The sequence below is a fragment of the Mixophyes fleayi genome, chromosome 10 (genome assembly GCF_038048845.1).
Source record: "Mixophyes fleayi isolate aMixFle1 chromosome 10, aMixFle1.hap1, whole genome shotgun sequence".
Classification (NCBI taxonomy): Eukaryota; Metazoa; Chordata; class Amphibia; order Anura; family Limnodynastidae; genus Mixophyes; species Mixophyes fleayi.
This window is the reverse complement of record NC_134411.1, coordinates 104,734,904-104,752,710: the sequence shown is the minus strand read 5'-3', so window position 1 is coordinate 104,752,710 and position 17,807 is coordinate 104,734,904. Positions and strand designations below refer to the sequence as shown.

The window sequence follows — 17,807 nt, the reverse complement described above, 5'->3', positions numbered from 1 at the left end:
ATGGAGTGATAGATGTGACTAGATATATTTACTAGATAGTGATATATTATCTGCAGCTATTGTCCCAATTGTGATAGTTTTGTGTCGAGTTTGTGTTGACTCTTTAGACCTGTAAACACTATATGGTGGAGTTGTGAATACAGTAATACAGTGGGAGATAGATGGAATGTTACCCCTTGGGGTGATAATTCCTTTCCAATGCCAGTGGGCCTCTCTAATAATGCACAAAAAGGACGATTGCACCCAATTTTGTGTCAATTTCTGTCAACTTTACTCTCAGGTAGACAAACGGGACTGATTATGGAACGGCCAATATGTCACCAGACCTGGGCCTCAGTTAGAGATACTCGTAGATCTATGACCCTCTCGGGGTCAGGAAACGTCAGCAATAAGGGCTTCAGATTAATGATGGACCTGGTGTAGGTGGGGCTGGTAGACCTATAAGGACCAGTACAATAAGCATCAGCTGAATATGAACTCAGCAAAGTTTATTCCAGATAAATCCTTACAGAATGGGAGGAGGACCACAGGTACTTTATACAAAATTATTTTACTAATCTTTACTTTTCTCTCATTGACAGAAAATCACAGAACGTTTCCATAGGAACACAGAGAAACCAGCCAATGAGGATGTGGCTGAGCGGATCTTCCTAATCGCGGAGGATCGCATACATGTCCGCTGTCACCGACAAGTCGACCACATCACCACATCCTACTGGGAGTTTCTGAAACCAGCCAACCTGGGAGAGAAGGGGACACATGTTGTATTGACTCCAGAGACTTGTATCTCCTACCAGGTGATTAGGATACCACCATTCCTGGAGTATGTTCTCCTGCCATGATCTTCCCGATTATCCACGAAACATCCACTTACATCATCAATGTGGTGCTGGACTCGGGGTCAGGAGTTTGTAGATTGGTATTTACAGAATATTTACACATCTGACAGGTGCTCTTTAATGTTCACACCAGCACAGGTCCTTCCGTGAGAGTGTAAATATACAGAATTATCTTGTACAGTGGCATATCTTCCAATAGTCATCCTCTTATTGGCACAGTCCCAATTTTTGGGAGTGGAAAGGCGGCAGCCTAGCAGAATGAGCTGTGGTCACAGTAAACTGGGACTGTGACTAGTGGATCAGGGTATTTTGGAACAGGGAGATTTTGTATTGTGGAATGTTGGGTTGTACGCTGTGTACTTATCACTTTTCATCTTGGTTGCTAATCCTGTGTGCTGATCCGATTTGGTGTTGTCATAGAAGTGTCTTCCTTAACAAGATGAAAATAAAAACATAGAGCTGGCAGATAACAAGAGTATAACATATAATAGCAGCTGAAATGAGAGACGTGTGGATGACCATACGTGGTTCACCATTATCTCAGTGGGCAAATGGTATTGTTGGCATAGTGTGGCAATTTTGGTTATATGAACACACCAATATAGCGTATGCAGGTTACAAACATTATACTGTATGCATTCTACTGTGGCTATTTCACCTAACCCACCAGACTTGATCTAAGTCTTTGAAGGCCCAATTTAAACACACCATCAAGGCGTAAAGACTTTTTATATCCACTGTATGTAATTTAAATAATGTGTCCCACCACAGCTCCGCCACTAAATATTTAATCAATAGGCTTCATACAACCTCACATTAACACATAATATATCCACTGTACATTCATAATTCAAGAATCTGGTTCCCGAACCCTGACATGAATCCCGCCATTTGATCTAAGCTCTCCTATATATGTTTCCTCCACCAGGTGGAGCCTTCTGGGAAGTTTAACAAACAACTCTATGTATTCGAGACTCTCATTCACCTCCAGCGAGAGGAACAGCGTTCACAGGACGCCGTGAGGAAGTCAGAGGCAGAGGTATCATGTACATGTGCAGTGCCGCCGAGTATGTTATACGTCTACATGTGCGGTGCCGCCGAGTATGTTATACATCTACATGTGCGGTGCCGCCGAGTATGTTATACGTCTACATGTGCGGTGCCGCCGAGTATGTTATACGTCTACATGTGCGGTGCCGCCGAGTATGTTATACGTCTACATGTGCGGTGCCGCCGAGTATGTTATACGTCTACATGTGCGGTGCCGCCGAGTATGTTATATGTCTGTATGTGCGGTGCCACTAAGCATGTTATATGTCTGTATGTGCAGTGCCACCGAGTATATTATACGTCTACATGTGTGGTGCCACTGAGCATGTTATATGTCTGTATGTGCAGTGCTGCCGAGTATGTTATGCGTCTACATGTGCGGAGCCACCGAGTATGTTATATGTCTGTATGTGCGGAGCCACCGAGTATGTTATATGTCTGTATGTGCGGTGCCGCCGAATGTGTGTTATACGTCTGTATATGCGGAGCCACAGAGTATGTTATACGTCCGTATGTGCGGTGTCGCCGAGTATGTTATATGTCTGTATGTGCAGAGCCACAGAGTATGTTATATATCTGTATGTGCGGAGCCACAGAGTATGTTATATGTCTGTATGTGCGGTGCCGCCGAGTATGTTATATGTCTGTATGTGCGGAGCCACAGAGTATGTTATATGTCTGTATGTGCGGTGCTGCCGAGTATGTTATATGTCTGTATGTGCAGAGCCACAGAGTATGTTATATGTCTGTATGTGCAGAGCCACAGAGTATGTTATATGTCTGTATGTGCGGAGCCACAGAGTATGTTATATGTCTGTATGTGCGGTGCCGCCGAGTATGTTATATGTCTGTATGTGCGGAGCCACAGAGTATGTTATATGTCTGTATGTGCGGTGCCACAGAGTATGTTATATGTCTGTATGTGCGGTGCCGCCGAGTGTGTTATACGTCTGTATATGCGGAGCCACCGAGTATGTTATATGTCTGTATGTGCGGAGCCACAGAGTATGTTATATGTCTGTATGTGCGGTGCCGCCGAGTATGTTATACGTCTGTATGTGCGGAGCCACAGAGTATGTTATACGCCTGTATATGCGGAGCCACAGAGTATGTTATATGTCTGTATGTGCGGTGCCGCCAAGTATGTTATACGTCTGTATGTGCAGAGCCACAGAGTATGTTATATGTCTGTATGTGCGGTGCCGCCAAGTATGTTATACGTCTGTATATGCGGAGCCACAGAGTATGTTATATGTCTGTATGTGCGGTGCCGCCGAGTGTGTTATACGTCTGTATATGCGGAGCCACAGAGTATGTTATATGTCTGTATGTGCGGAGCCACAGAGTATGTTATATGTCTGTATGTGCGGTGCCGCCGAGTATGTTATACGTCTACATGTGCGGTGCCGCCGAGTATGTTATATGTCTGTATGTGCAGTGCCGCCAAGTATGTTATACGTCTGTATGTGCAGAGCCACAGAGTATGTTATATGTCTGTATGTGCGGTGCCACTGAGTATATTATACATCTACATGTGCGGTGCCACTGAGTATATTATATGTCTGTATGTGCGGAGCCACCGAGTATGTTATACGTCTGTATGTGCGGTGCCACTGAGCATGTTATATGTATGTATGTGCGGTGCCACTGAGTATGTTATATGTCTGTATGTGCAGTGCCACCGAGTATATTATATGTCTGTATGTGCGGTGCCACTGAGCATATTATATGTCTGTATGTGCAGTGCCGCCGAGTATGTTATACATCTACATGTGCGGTGCCGCCGAGTATGTTATATGTCTGTATGTGCGGTGCCACTGAGTATATTATACGTCTGTATGTGCGGTGCCACTGAGTATATTATACGTCTGTATGTGCGGTGCCACAGAGTATGTTATATGTCTGTATGTGCGGTGTCGCCAGGTATGTTATACGTCTGTATATGCGGAGCCACAGAGTATGTTATATGTCTGTATGTGCGGTGTCGCCGAGCATGTTATATGTCTGTATGTGCGGAGCCACAGAGTATATTATATGTCTGTATGTGCGGAGCCACCGAGTATGTTATACGTCTGTGTGTGCGGTGCCACTGAGCATGTTATACGTCTGTATGTGCGGAGCCACCGAGTATGTTATACGTCTGTATGTGCGGTGTCGCCGAGCATGTTATATGTCTGTATGTGCGGTGCCACTGAGTATATTATATGTCTGTATGTGCGGAGCCACCGAGTATGTTATACGTCTGTATGTGCGGTGCCACCGAGTATGTTATATGTCTGTATGTGCGGTGCCACTGAGTATGTTATACGTCTGTATGTGCGGTGCCACCGAGTATGTTATATGTCTGTATGTGCGGAGCCACCGAGTATGTTATACGTCTGTATGTGCGGTGCCACCGAGTATGTTATACGTCTGTATGTGCGGTGCCACTGAGTATGTTATATGTCTGTATGTGCGGAGCCACAGAGTATGTTATATGTCTGTATGTGCGGTGCCGCTGAGTATATTATATGTCTGTATGTGCGGAGCCACCGAGTATGTTATACGTCTGTATGTGCGGTGTCGCCGAGCATATTATATGTCTGTATGTGCGGTGCCACTGAGTATATTATACATCTACATGTGCGGTGCCACTGAGTATATTATATGTCTGTATGTGCGGAGCCGCCGAGTATGTTATACGTCTGTATGTGCGGTGCCGCCGAGTATGTTATACGTCTGTGTGTGCGGTGCCACTGAGCATGTTATACGTCTGTATGTGCGGAGCCACCGAGTATGTTATACGTCTGTATGTGCGGTGTCGCCGAGCATGTTATATGTCTGTATGTGCGGTGCCGCTGAGTATATTATATGTCTGTATGTGCGGTGTCGCCGGGTATGTTATATGTCTGTATATGCGGAGCCACAGAGTATGTTATATGTCTGTATGTGCGGTGCTGCTGAGTATATTATACGTCTGTATGTGCGGTGCCACTGAGTATATTATACGTCTGTATGTGCGGTGCCACTGAGCATGTTATATGTCTGTATGTGCAGTAGAGATGGTCACTGACCCCCGTGTTTTGGTTTTGGATTCGGTTTTGGATCTGGATTACCGTCGTGTTTTGGTTTTGGTTTTGGTTTTGCAAAACCGCCATTGCGTGTTTTGGTTTTGGTTTTGGTTTTGTTTGGTTTTGTTTTGCTATTTTGTTGGAAAATACATGTTTTTGTGCCTAAAATAACCCAATTTAGTGCTCCAACTGTTTTAGAGATAAGTAATCTAATTGTTGAGGTAATAAATCATCCAAAAAAACTGTTTAATTCTTCGTTGGTAGGCCTTCATTTATTCTACACACAAAACATATTGTCTTCCTCTCCATCTATGCATATTGGCAATGCAGCCATCGTCTTTGAATCTATATTACACCCTACACTTATAGTTAAATATGTAAAGAAATGGAAAAAGACAGTTTGCTTTCTGTCTCTCTAGGCCCCCCTCCACTTTTTTAAAAAAACAAAAAATTCAGCCATTATAGACTGTACAATATTAATTGACATGGAGAAAGCCAGTTTGGTTTCTGTCTCTCTAGGCCCCCCTCCACTTGTATAAAATACTAATAAATTCAGCCGTTATATACTGTACAATATAAATTGAAATGGACAACGGCAGTTTGGTATCTGTCTGCATCAGATCCTCTCTCCACTAGGAGTAAAATAGAAAACTATTCAGCCGTTATATAATCTAGAATATAAATAGAAATTGAGAAAGGCAATTTGGTATCTGTCTGCATCATAATCATCAACATCATCATTAGCGCCCTCGTCGCCTACACAAATCTCCCCCTCATCCTCTTCTAATTCCAAAGTGGCATCCTCAATTTGGGTATCACCGGCTACACTCGGGCTATTAAGGCACACATCAGCAGAATGCTCACGATTAGACATCCCACTGTTGGATGGACTCTCCACAGGGATTGTTGTCATTTGTGAATCAGAGCAAATATTCTCCTGTAATGCCTCACTGTTATCTTGCAGCTCGGCTTTGACGCGTAACAGTAGTTGTGCACCAATTGTAGGCTGGGTAACTTTTTGGGATCTGCCACTAATAGCCAAAGGTGAAGGCCTCATTCTCTCTTTGCCACTGCGTGTGTAGAATGGCATGCTTGCAATTTTTTTTTTATCGTCACTTAACTTTTGCTCAGTTACACTTCTTTTTCGCTTCAATACAGTAAATTTTTTTTTGGTTTTTGTTTTTTGCACTAATTTGAAAACACTCTGTTGTTTGACATCGCCTTGGCCAGATGACGTACTGGGAACACTAACATCAGGACTGGTGACAGAACCTGGTTGCTCATTCAGATCATATGTGGACTGCTTTGAATCCATTCTGAGCGCAAACCACTGGGGAGTGCTAAAAATTATTTAGTAGATTCTGCTGACAGTTATGACTTTTGACAGCCAGAAATATTAATGCACAATTAGGGAGGACACCCCAAAAGCACTGAGGAGTGCTACAAATTATTTAGTAGATACTGCTGACAGAAATGACTTTTGACAGCCAGAAATATTAATGCACAATTAGGGAGGACACCCCAAAAACACTGAGGAGTGCTAAAAATTATTGAGTAGATACTGCTGACAGATATGACTTTTGACAGCCAGAAATATTAATGCACAATTAGGGAGGACACCCCAAAAACACTGAGGAGTGCTAAAAATTATTGAGTAGATACTGCTGACAGATATGACTTTTGACAGCCAGAAATATTAATGCACAATTAGGGAGGACACCCCAAAAACACTGAGGAGTGCTAAAAATTATTGAGTAGATACTGCTGACAGATATGACTTTTGACAGCCAGAAATATTAATGCACAATTAGGGAGGACACCCCAAAAACACTGAGGAGTGCTAAAAATTATTGAGTAGATACTGCTGACAGATATGACTTTTGACAGCCAGAAATATTAATGCACAATTAGGGAGGACACCCCAAAAACACTGAGGAGTGCTAAAAATTATTGAGTAGATACTGCTGACAGATATGACTTTTGACAGCCAGAAATATTAATGCACAATTAGGGAGGACACCCCAAAAACACTGAGGTGTGCTACAAATTATTGAGTAGATACTGCTGACAGATATGACTTTTGACAGCCAGAAATATTAATGCACAATTAGGGAGGACACCCCAAAAACACTGAGGTGTGCTACAAATTATTTAGTAGATACTGCTGACAGATATGACTTTTGACAGCCAGAAATATTAATGCACAATTATGGGGGACACCCCAAAAGCGCTGGGGAGTGCCAAATATGAAGAAAAAATAATAAACCTCTATCCTCCTCTCTGCACTAGCGATTTTGGTTAGAGCAATTGCAAGAACAATATGGTATTCTCTGTCCCTGCTCTAATTAGCCTATGACTACACCCTGCTCTCTCCCTCTGTCAAATGGCGATGGATTGCTGTGGAGGCGTGTATTTATAAAGTTGAAGTATCGCGAGAACCGAGTCCCGAGATCCGACGACGTCACAATGACGTTCGGCCTCGATTTGGATTCGGAATGGGCGGGAGAGTACCGAGCTGCTCAGCTCGGTACTCGGATACCCAAAGTTCGGGTGGGTTCGGTTCTCGGAGAACCGGACCCGCCCATCTCTAATGTGCAGTGTCGCCGAGTATGTTATACGTCTGTATGTGCGGTGTCGCCGAGCATGTTATATGTCTGTATGTGCGGTGCTGCTGAGTATATTATACGTCTGTATGTGCGGTGCCACTGAGCATGTTATATGTCTGTATGTGCGGTGCCACTGAGTATATTATACGTCTACATGTGTGGTGCCACTGAGCATGTTATATGTCTGTATGTGCAGTGCTGCCGAGTATGTTATACGTCTTCATGTGCGGAGCCACAGAGTATGTTATATGTCTGTATGTGTGGTGCCGCCGAGTATGTTATACGTCTGTATGTGCGGTGCCACAGAGTATGTTATATGTCTGTATGTGCGGTGTCGCGGGGTATGTTATACGTCTGTATATGCGGAGCCACAGAGTATGTTATATGTCTGTATGTGCGGTGCCGCCGAGTATGTTATACGTCTGTATGTGCGGTGTCGCCGAGCATGTTATATGTCTGTATGTGCGGTGCTGCTGAGTATATTATACGTCTGTATGTGCGGTGCCACTGAGTATATTATATGTCTGTATGTGCGGTGCCACTGAGTATATTATACGTCTGTATGTGCGGTGCCACTGAGCATGTTATATGTCTGTATGTGCAGTGCCGCCGAGTATGTTATACGTCTACATGTGCGGTGCCGCCGAGTATGTTATACGTCTGTATGTGCGGTGTCGCCGAGCATGTTATATGTCTGTATGTGCGGTGCCACTGAGTATATTATATGTCTGTATGTGCGGTGCCGCCGAGTATGTTATACGTCTACATGTGCGGTGCCGCCGAGTATGTTATATGTCTGTATGTGCAGTGCTGCCGAGTATGTTATACGTCTGTATATGCGGAGCCACAAAGTATGTTATATGTCTGTATGTGCGGTGCCGCCGAGTATGTTATACGTCTGTATGTGCGGAGCCACAGAGTATGTTATATGTCTGTATGTGCGGTGTCGCCGGGTATGTTATACGTCTGTATATGCGGAGCCACAAAGTATGTTATATGTCTGTATGTGCGGTGCCGCCGAGTATGTTATACGTCTGTATGTGCGGTGCCGCCGAGTATATTATATGTCTGTATGTGCGGAGCCACCGAGTATGTTATATGTCTGTATGTGCGGTGCCACTGAGCATGTTATACGTCTGTATGTGCGGTGCCGCCGAGTATGTTATATGTCTGTATGTGCGGAGCCACCGAGTATGTTATACGTCTGTATGTGCGGAGCCACCGAGTATGTTATATGTCTGTGTGTGCGGAGCCACCGAGTATGTTATATGTCTGTATGTGCGGAGCCACAGAGTATGTTATATGTCTGTATGTGCGGTGCCGCCGAGTATGTTATACGTCTGTATATGCGGAGCCACAAAGTATGTTATATGTCTGTATGTGCGGTGCCGCCGAGTATGTTATACGTCTGTATGTGCGGTGCCGCCGAGTATATTATATGTCTGTATGTGCGGAGCCACCGAGTATGTTATATGTCTGTATGTGCGGTGCCACTGAGCATGTTATACGTCTGTATGTGCGGTGCCGCCGAGTATGTTATACGTCTGTATGTGCGGTGCCACTGAGTATATTATACGTCTGTGTGTGCGGTGCCGCCGAGTATATTATATGTCTGTATGTGCGGAGCCACAAAGTATGTTATACGTCTGTATATGCGGAGCCACAAAGTATGTTATATGTCTGTATGTGCGGTGCCGCCGAGTATGTTATACGTCTGTATGTGCGGAGCCACAGAGTATGTTATATGTCTGTATGTGCGGTGTCGCCGGGTATGTTATACGTCTGTATATGCGGAGCCACAAAGTATGTTATATGTCTGTATGTGCGGTGCCGCCGAGTATGTTATACGTCTGTATGTGCGGTGCCGCCGAGTATATTATATGTCTGTATGTGCGGAGCCACCGAGTATGTTATATGTCTGTATGTGCGGTGCCACTGAGCATGTTATACGTCTGTATGTGCGGTGCCGCCGAGTATGTTATACGTCTGTATGTGCGGAGCCACCGAGTATGTTATATGTCTGTGTGTGCGGAGCCACCGAGTATGTTATATGTCTGTATGTGCGGAGCCACAGAGTATGTTATACGTCTGTATGTGCGGAGCCACCGAGTATGTTATATGTCTGTGTGTGCGGAGCCACCGAGTATGTTATATGTCTGTATGTGCGGAGCCACAGAGTATGTTATATGTCTGTATGTGCGGTGCCGCCGAGTATGTTATACGTCTGTATGTGCGGAGCCACAGAGTATGTTATACGTCTGTGTGTGCGGTGTCGCCGAGCATGTTATATGTCTGTATGTGCGGTGCCGCTGAGTATATTATATGTCTGTATGTGCGGAGCTACAGAGTATGTTATATGTCTGTATGTGCGGAGCCACAGAGTATGTTATATGTCTGTATGTGCGGAGCCACCGAGTATGTTATATGTCTGTGTGTGCGGAGCCACCGAGTATGTTATATGTCTGTGTGTGCGGAGCCACCGAGTATGTTATATGTCTGTATGTGCGGAGCCACAGAGTATGTTATACGTCTGTATGTGCGGTGCCGCCGAGTATATTATACGTCTGTATGTGCGGTGCCACGAGTATATTATACGTCTGTATGTGCGGTGTCGCCGAGTATGTTATACGTCTGTATGTGCGGTGCCGCCGAGTATATTATACGTCTGTATGTGCGGTGTCGCCGAGTATGTTATATGTCTGTATGTGCGGAGCCACCGAGTATGTTATACGTCTGTATGTGCGGTGCCACTGAACATGTTATACGTCTGTATGTGCGGAGCCACCGAGTATGTTATATGTCTGTGTGTGCGGAGCCACCGAGTATGTTATATGTCTGTATGTGCGGAGCCACCGAGTATGTTATATGTCTGTATGTGCGGTGCCGCCGAGTATGTTATACGTCTGTATGTGCGGAGCCACAGAGTATGTTATACGTCTGTATGTGCGGAGCCACCGAGCATGTTATACGTCTGTATGTGCGGTGCCGCCGAGTATGTTATATGTCTGTGTGTGCGGAGCCACCGAGTATGTTATATGTCTGTATGTGCGGAGCCACAGAGTATGTTATATGTCTGTATGTGCGGTGTCGCTGAGTATATTAAACGTCTGTATGTGCGGTGCTGCTGAGTATGTTATATGTCTGTATGTGCGGAGCCACCGAGTATGTTATATGTCTGTATGTGCGGAGCCACAGAGTATGTTATATGTCTGTACGTGCGGAGCTACAGAGTATGTTATATGTCTGTATGTGCGGAGCCACAGAGTATGTTATATGTCTGTACGTGCGGAGCCACAGAGTATGTTATACGTCTGTATGTGCGGTGCTGCTGAGTATGTTATATGTCTGTATGTGCGGAGCCACCGAGTATGTTATATGTCTGTATGTGCGGAGCCACAGAGTATGTTATATGTCTGTATGTGCGGTGCTGCTGAGTATGTTATATGTCTGTATGTGCGGAGCCACCGAGTATGTTATATGTCTGTATGTGCGGAGCCACAGAGTATGTTATATGTCTGTACGTGTGGAGCCACAGAGTATGTTATATGTCTGTATGTGCGGAGCCACAAAGTATGTTATATGTCTGTATGTGCGGAGCCACCGAGTATGTTATATGTCTGTATGTGCGGAGCCACCGAGTATGTTATATGTCTGTATGTGCGGAGCCACCGAGTATGTTATATGTCTGTATGTGCCGAGCCGCTGAGTATATTATATGTCTGTATGTGCGGTACCGCCAAGTATGTTATACGTCTGTATGTGCGGAGCCACAGTGTATGTTATATGTCTGTATGTGCGGTACCGCCAAGTATGTTATACGTCTGTATATGCGGAGCCACCGAGTATGTTATATGTCTGTATGTGCGGAGCCACCGAGTATGTTCTATGTCTGTATGTGCGGAGCCGCTAAGTATATAATATGTCTGTATGTGCGGAGCCACAGAGTATGTTATATGTCTGTATGTGCGGAGCCACCGAGTATGTTATATGTCTGTATGTGCGGAGCCGCTAAGTATATAATATGTCTGTATGTGCGGAGCCACAGAGTATGTTATATGTCTGTGTGTGAGGAGCCACCGAGTATGTTATATGTCTGTGTGTGCGGAGCCACAGAGTATGTTCTATGTCTGTATGTGCGGTGCCGCTGAGTATATTATATGTCTGTATGTGCGGAGCCACCGAGTATGTTATACGTCTGTATGTGCGGAGCCACCGAGTATGTTATATGTCTGTATGTGCGGAGCCACCGAGTATGTTCTATGTCTGTATGTGCGGAGCCACCGAGTATGTTCTATGTCTGTATGTGCGGAGCCGCTAAGTATATAATATGTCTGTATGTGCGGAGCCACAGAGTATGTTATATGTCTGTATGTGCGGAGCCACCGAGTATGTTATATGTCTGTATGTGCGGAGCCGCTAAGTATATAATATGTCTGTATGTGCGGAGCCACAGAGTATGTTATATGTCTGTGTGTGAGGAGCCACCGAGTATATTATATGTCTGTGTGTGCGGAGCCACAGAGTATGTTATATGTCTGTATGTGCGGTGCCGCTGAGTATATTATATGTCTGTATGTGCGGAGCCACCGAGTATGTTATACGTCTGTATGTGCGAAGCCACCGAGTATGTTCTATGTCTGTATGTGCGGAGCCGCTATGTATATAATATGTCTGTATGTGCGGAGCCACAGAGTATGTTATATGTCTGTATGTGCGGAGCCACTGAGTATGTTATATGTCTGTATGTGCAGAGCCGCTAAGTATATAATATGTCTGTATGTGCGGAGCCACAGAGTATGTTATATGTCTGTGTGTGAGGAGCCACCGAGTATGTTATATGTCTGTGTGTGCGGAGCCACAGAGTATGTTCTATGTCTGTATGTGCGGTGCCGCTGAGTATATTATATGTCTGTATGTGCGGAGCCACCGAGTATGTTATACGTCTGTATATGCGGAGCCACCGAGTATGTTATATGTCTGTATGTGCGGAGCCACCGAGTATGTTCTATGTCTGTATGTGCGGAGCCGCTAAGTATATAATATGTCTGTATGTGCAGAGCCACAGAGTATGTTATATGTCTGTATGTGCGGAGCCACCGAGTATGTTATATGTCTGTATGTGCGGAGCCGCTAAGTATATAATATGTCTGTATGTGCGGAGCCACAGAGTATGTTATATGTCTGTGTGTGCGGAGCCACAGAGTATGTTCTATGTCTGTATGTGCGGTGCCGCTGAGTATATTATATGTCTGTATGTGCGGAGCCACCGAGTATGTTATACGTCTGTATGTGTGGAGCCACCGAGTATGTTATACGTCTGTATGTGTGGAGCCACAGAGTATGTTATATGTCTGTATGTGCAGAGCCACCGAGTATGTTATACGTCTGTATGTGCGGAGCCACCGAGTATGTTATATGTCTGTATGTGTGGAGCCACAGAGTATGTTATATGTCTGTATGTGTGGAGCCACAGAGTATATTATATGTCTGTATGTGCGGAGCCACCGAGTATGTTATACGTCTGTATGTGCGGAGCCACAGAGTATGTTATACGTCTGTATGTGCAGTGCCACCGAGTATGTTATATGTCTGTATGTGTGGAGCCACCGAGTATGTTATACGTCTGTATGTGTGGAGCCACAGAGTATGTTATATGTCTGTATGTGTGGAGCCACCGAGTATATTATACGTCTGTATGTGCGGAGCCACAGAGTATGTTATATGTCTGTATGTGTGGAGCCACCGAGTATGTTATATGTCTGTGTGTGCGGAGCCACCGAGTATGTTATATGTCTGTATGTGTGGAGCCACAGAGTATGTTATATGTCTGTATGTGCGGAGCCACAGAGTATGTTATACGTCTGTATGCGCAGTAATAATTTCTGATTTTATAGGTAATAATTTGGTGTCAGAAATTTCTGCATTTTCTCTTAATGTTCCTGAACTTTCATTCTCCAATTTTCTTTACTTCTGACATTGTGCGATGAACTATTTCTATATGTAAAAATGTTAAAACCTCAATAGCATAGAAATCAGAATCCAGAAAATGCAGCATCTCCACCGGATGTATTTTGAGGTCACTGTAATAAGAAATGTAACTAGTAGGATCTAGAAAATGTTTTCTGCTAAATTGTTATATATTCAGATTAATGCATCATATCTCCAGAATGAAGGAATTCCAATGCACAATGCAGGAACTGGAGATGATGGAGACTGATGGGATGTTGTGTCTCTATCGTCCTCATGGCAGGTTCTAGATATCCTCTCTGTTCGGTCTCAGGAAGAAGCAGATCCTCAGCTGACCATATGCATCTATGACACAGAGAGAAAGGAGAAGAGCAAGGAGCAGAGAGAGGCTCTGGTGAGACCCTGGAGTACAGCGGATGGGTCTATGCTGGTTGTGTAGTGCAGCATCTAAGTATCATTCTTACAGGAGCGCACTGTTCAGGAGGAGCAGCAGAGGCGCACAGTGCTGGAGCTGGATTACCTGGCACCGTTCTTATCTCAACAAGGAGACCCGGACAAGCTGACCCGCTGGCAGTCTCACCAAGTGAAAGAGGACTGTCTGAGGGGCCTGAAGCTGAGGCTGATTGAAAAAGCAAATCTCATCCAGGCTCGCTTTGAAAAGGTATCTGAGACCATACTGTGATACAGCTGGGCGGCTCAGTGGTATTATCTATAGGGCGGCTCAGTGGTATTATCTGTAGGGCAGCTCAGTGGTATTATCTGTAGGGCGGCTCAGTGGTATTATCTATAGGGCGGCTCAGTGGTATTATCTGTAGGGCAGCTCAGTGGTATTATCTATAGGGCGGCTCAGTGGTATTATCTGTAGGGTGGCTCAGTGGTATTATCTGTAGGGTGGCTCAATGGTATTATCCGTAGGGCGGCTCAGTGGTATTATCTGTAGGGTGGCTTAGTGGTATTATCTGTAGGGTGGCTCAGTGGTATTATCTGTAGGGCGGCTCAGTGGTATTATCTGTAGGGTGGCTCAGTGGTATTATCTGTAGGGCGGCACAGGGGTTAGTATTATCTATAGGGTGGCACAGTGGTTAGTATTATCTATAGGGCGGCACAGTGGTTAGTATTATCTATAGGGGGCACAGTGGTTAGTATTATTTATAGGGGGCACAGTGGTTAGTATTATCTATAGGGAGCACAGTGGTTAGTATTATCTATAGGGGGCACAGTGGTTAGTATTATCTATAGGGAGCACAGTGGTTAGTATTATCTATAGGGAGCACAGGGGTTAGCATTGCTTTTAGGGGGGCACAGGGGTTAGCATTGCTTTACAGCACTGGATTTGATTCTCACCAGGACCCTATCTGTGTGGAGGGCGTATGTTCTCCCCGTGTTTGTGTGGGTTTCCTCCGGGTGCTCCGGTTTCCTCCCACACTCCAAAACCATACTGGTAGGTTAACTGGAGGCTGACAAAATGATCCCTACTGTGTGTGTGTTATGGAATTTAGATTGTAATCTCCAATGGGATAGGGACTGATGTGAATATTGTCTGTACTGCGCTCGTAATATGGTGGTGCTTTAGAAACAATACTCCTCATATGGTACATATGGTATCAGAAGGAGACGGACTCAGTGAATAAGATGTCCTGGGGCATTTTTAGCAGGGGCAGGATGTTACAGGACCTCAGGGCTTTGGGGATTAGTGGTCTCTGTAAATCCAGTCTCTACAGCTTTCTGTGGACCATAAAACTTTGGGAACTTCTTTTGCAGATTTGAGAAACTGTGTGTTCAATGAGATTAATTAAGAGCCATTTTCTGTATTCGCATCCAAAATCTGAAGGAAGTGGTTCTGATTGGTGACCGCTATTTGACTAAAGAAAGTAAAACAACACCCAGACGGCTCCGTGTTATGAGCACATAGAATTGTAGTTTATTCACTGCACTGTGCGGGAAGTGTAAAAGGTGCTTCATACAACAACCCTGGACCTGATAACAGTACGTGCTGGGACTTGTAGTTTCTAGAACGGCAGAACTGGAGTAATGATTACTAACATTGTAAATATAAAATCCTTAACCAGCCCCAGCTTTAAAATAGACCCACAACTAGCATGGGGTCCCCCAGCCTCATCAGCACAGGGCTGGTACCTCCAAGATCACAAGCCGGTGCTGGGACTCTTCCCGACACCCCTGGGTTTTGTGTACTGGAGTAATGTAAATATTCTGGACCCCTAGAGTGACAACTATCTCGTCTAGGTGAAGGGGTGTTGAGTAAAATCTTTTACATAGCTCTAGAACGTGCGGCTCACTCCAAGCCTCAGACATTGGATGCTGTTCTACACAAATCTTCTTATTACATTCTGTGATTTCCAGTGTGTTCCATGTTCCTCATCTCCTCCCCAGGAAACACAGGAGCTCCAGACAAAGCAGCAGTGGTACCACCAGAACCAGCTGTCTATGAGTAAGGAAGATGAGGAGACTTATCTGGAGTATTGCTCTGAGGCCATGTTCCGCATCCAGATCCTGGAGACCCGACTCAACAGGTGCTGCCCGGACATAGACTCTAATCAGTGCTCATTAGTGTACATCTGGTACTATACTAGGAATAGCTTATTGTGGCTGGAACCTAATATTGTTGGAGTACCAGGATATTTGTAGCCCACCCTCAATATCAGGGTGGGCTACAAAAGTCACATTTCCATAGACCCCCTTTATATTTCCATAGGGAGGGGTCTTATACAGCCTCCTGCAGCATTATCATCATCAACATTTATTTATATAGCGCCAGCAGATTCCGTAGCGCTTTACAATTGGGAATAAACAGTAATAATACAATACTGGGTAATACATAGAGACAGAGAGGTAAGAGAACCCTGTTCGTAAGCTTACAGTCTATAGGACAATGGAAGTGTGATACACAAGGGCACGTGCTACATCATATTGTACAATGGACGAGCTAGAACGCAAAGGTAAAAGTATTTAGTGGGATGTGTGTGTGGCAATGTTGGTCAGAGGGTTGTTGTCTTGTGTTAGCTGTGTAGAGGGTGGTAATAGGGTAATCTAGGGAGATTAAGATGCTGGTTGAGGAATATTATAAGCTTGTCTGAAGAGGTGGGTTTTCAGTGAACGCTTGAAGGTTTGAAGTCTAGAGGAAAGTCTTACTGTGCGAGGGAGGGAATTCCACAAAGTGGGTGCAGCCTGAAAAAAGTCCTGTAACCGAGAATGGGAGGATGTGATGAGAGTGTAAGAGAGACGCAGATCTTGTGCAGAACGGAGGTGTCGAGTAGGGAGATATTTTGAGACAAGTGAGGAGATGTATGTTAGTGCAATTTTTCTTGTATGTTAGTAGAATTTTATATTGGATTCTTTGAAATATAGGCAACCAATGTAGAGACTGACAGAGTGACTCAGCAGAGGAAGAACGATCATTAGTAGATAGAGATCTATGTCTAGATGATGTCTTATGTCTATCTCTACTCAGACACAAAGAGCTGGCTCCCCAGAAGTACCTGGCTATGGAAGAGCGACTGAACAAGGACCCCCGGCTGAATGAGCAGACATAGTCTCTGAATAGATGAATGCACTCATACGATGGCTAAACCTGTTGATTCTGAGTGCCTGCCCTGTTCTCTTAAAACATAAAAAATATTTAAATCAAATGAAGGATTAAAGACTATTATGGGATGAAGGAGTTGTCTCTTTTCTTAAGTTCGCTTTTGTCATGGGACGAGGTGTTCAGTATATCTCACTCTGATGTAATAAGACCCTAGTAAATATGTCACAATATCTGAATTACTATACACTGTGTCTTATAATTATTGAACGTGTATCTATATATATATATATATATATATATAATTACTTCTGATTAAACCAGGTAAACTCATAACTACTCCTATGTCTTATAATCATTGTGTTATGTACGTCTAGTTGCTATCCAATGACGATTGTCCACTTCAAATTGTGTGGCTCCAAAGCACAATGTGATTTAATAGCAAAAAGCAGCAGAGTAACAATTCAGTAATATAAGTACAGCCGATTACATACGCAGGCGCCCTGGATCCAGCTTACAGTCACAGTCCTGCAGTCTGTGGTTGGGAAGATTGTCTGCTGGCCCCAGAGCCCCTGCTTATATACAGTCAGTGATACAGTGAAAACAATACAGATGATTTGGCATGTTTCCATAGGTTCAGGCTTCAGGATGGTCCAGTGTAATGAAAGTCATTGGCCAGTTCAAACGATGCCCTCCAAGGGTGGGGGTCAGCTCTCCAGAAAATGCATACTAATCTTCCCACCGAAAGCTGGTT

The 17,807-nt window shown here is 44.5% G+C and overlaps 1 protein-coding gene across 1 annotated transcript in view; it reads left to right on the top strand.

Annotated features, from left to right (window-relative positions):
• Nucleotides 1-17,184, top strand: part of DRC7 (dynein regulatory complex subunit 7) — a 50,696-nt gene extending 33,512 nt beyond the window's left edge. The window contains exons 13-18 of the mRNA XM_075189444.1: nucleotides 582-797; nucleotides 1,768-1,878; nucleotides 13,796-13,906; nucleotides 13,979-14,173; nucleotides 15,904-16,043; nucleotides 16,982-17,184. Coding sequence (XP_075045545.1) covers nucleotides 582-797; nucleotides 1,768-1,878; nucleotides 13,796-13,906; nucleotides 13,979-14,173; nucleotides 15,904-16,043; nucleotides 16,982-17,063 — 855 coding nt within the window. The 3' untranslated portion in view covers nucleotides 17,064-17,184. The remainder of the gene's footprint in view (nucleotides 1-581; nucleotides 798-1,767; nucleotides 1,879-13,795; nucleotides 13,907-13,978; nucleotides 14,174-15,903; nucleotides 16,044-16,981) is intronic.
• The last annotated feature ends 623 nt before the right edge of the window (nucleotides 17,185-17,807 follow it).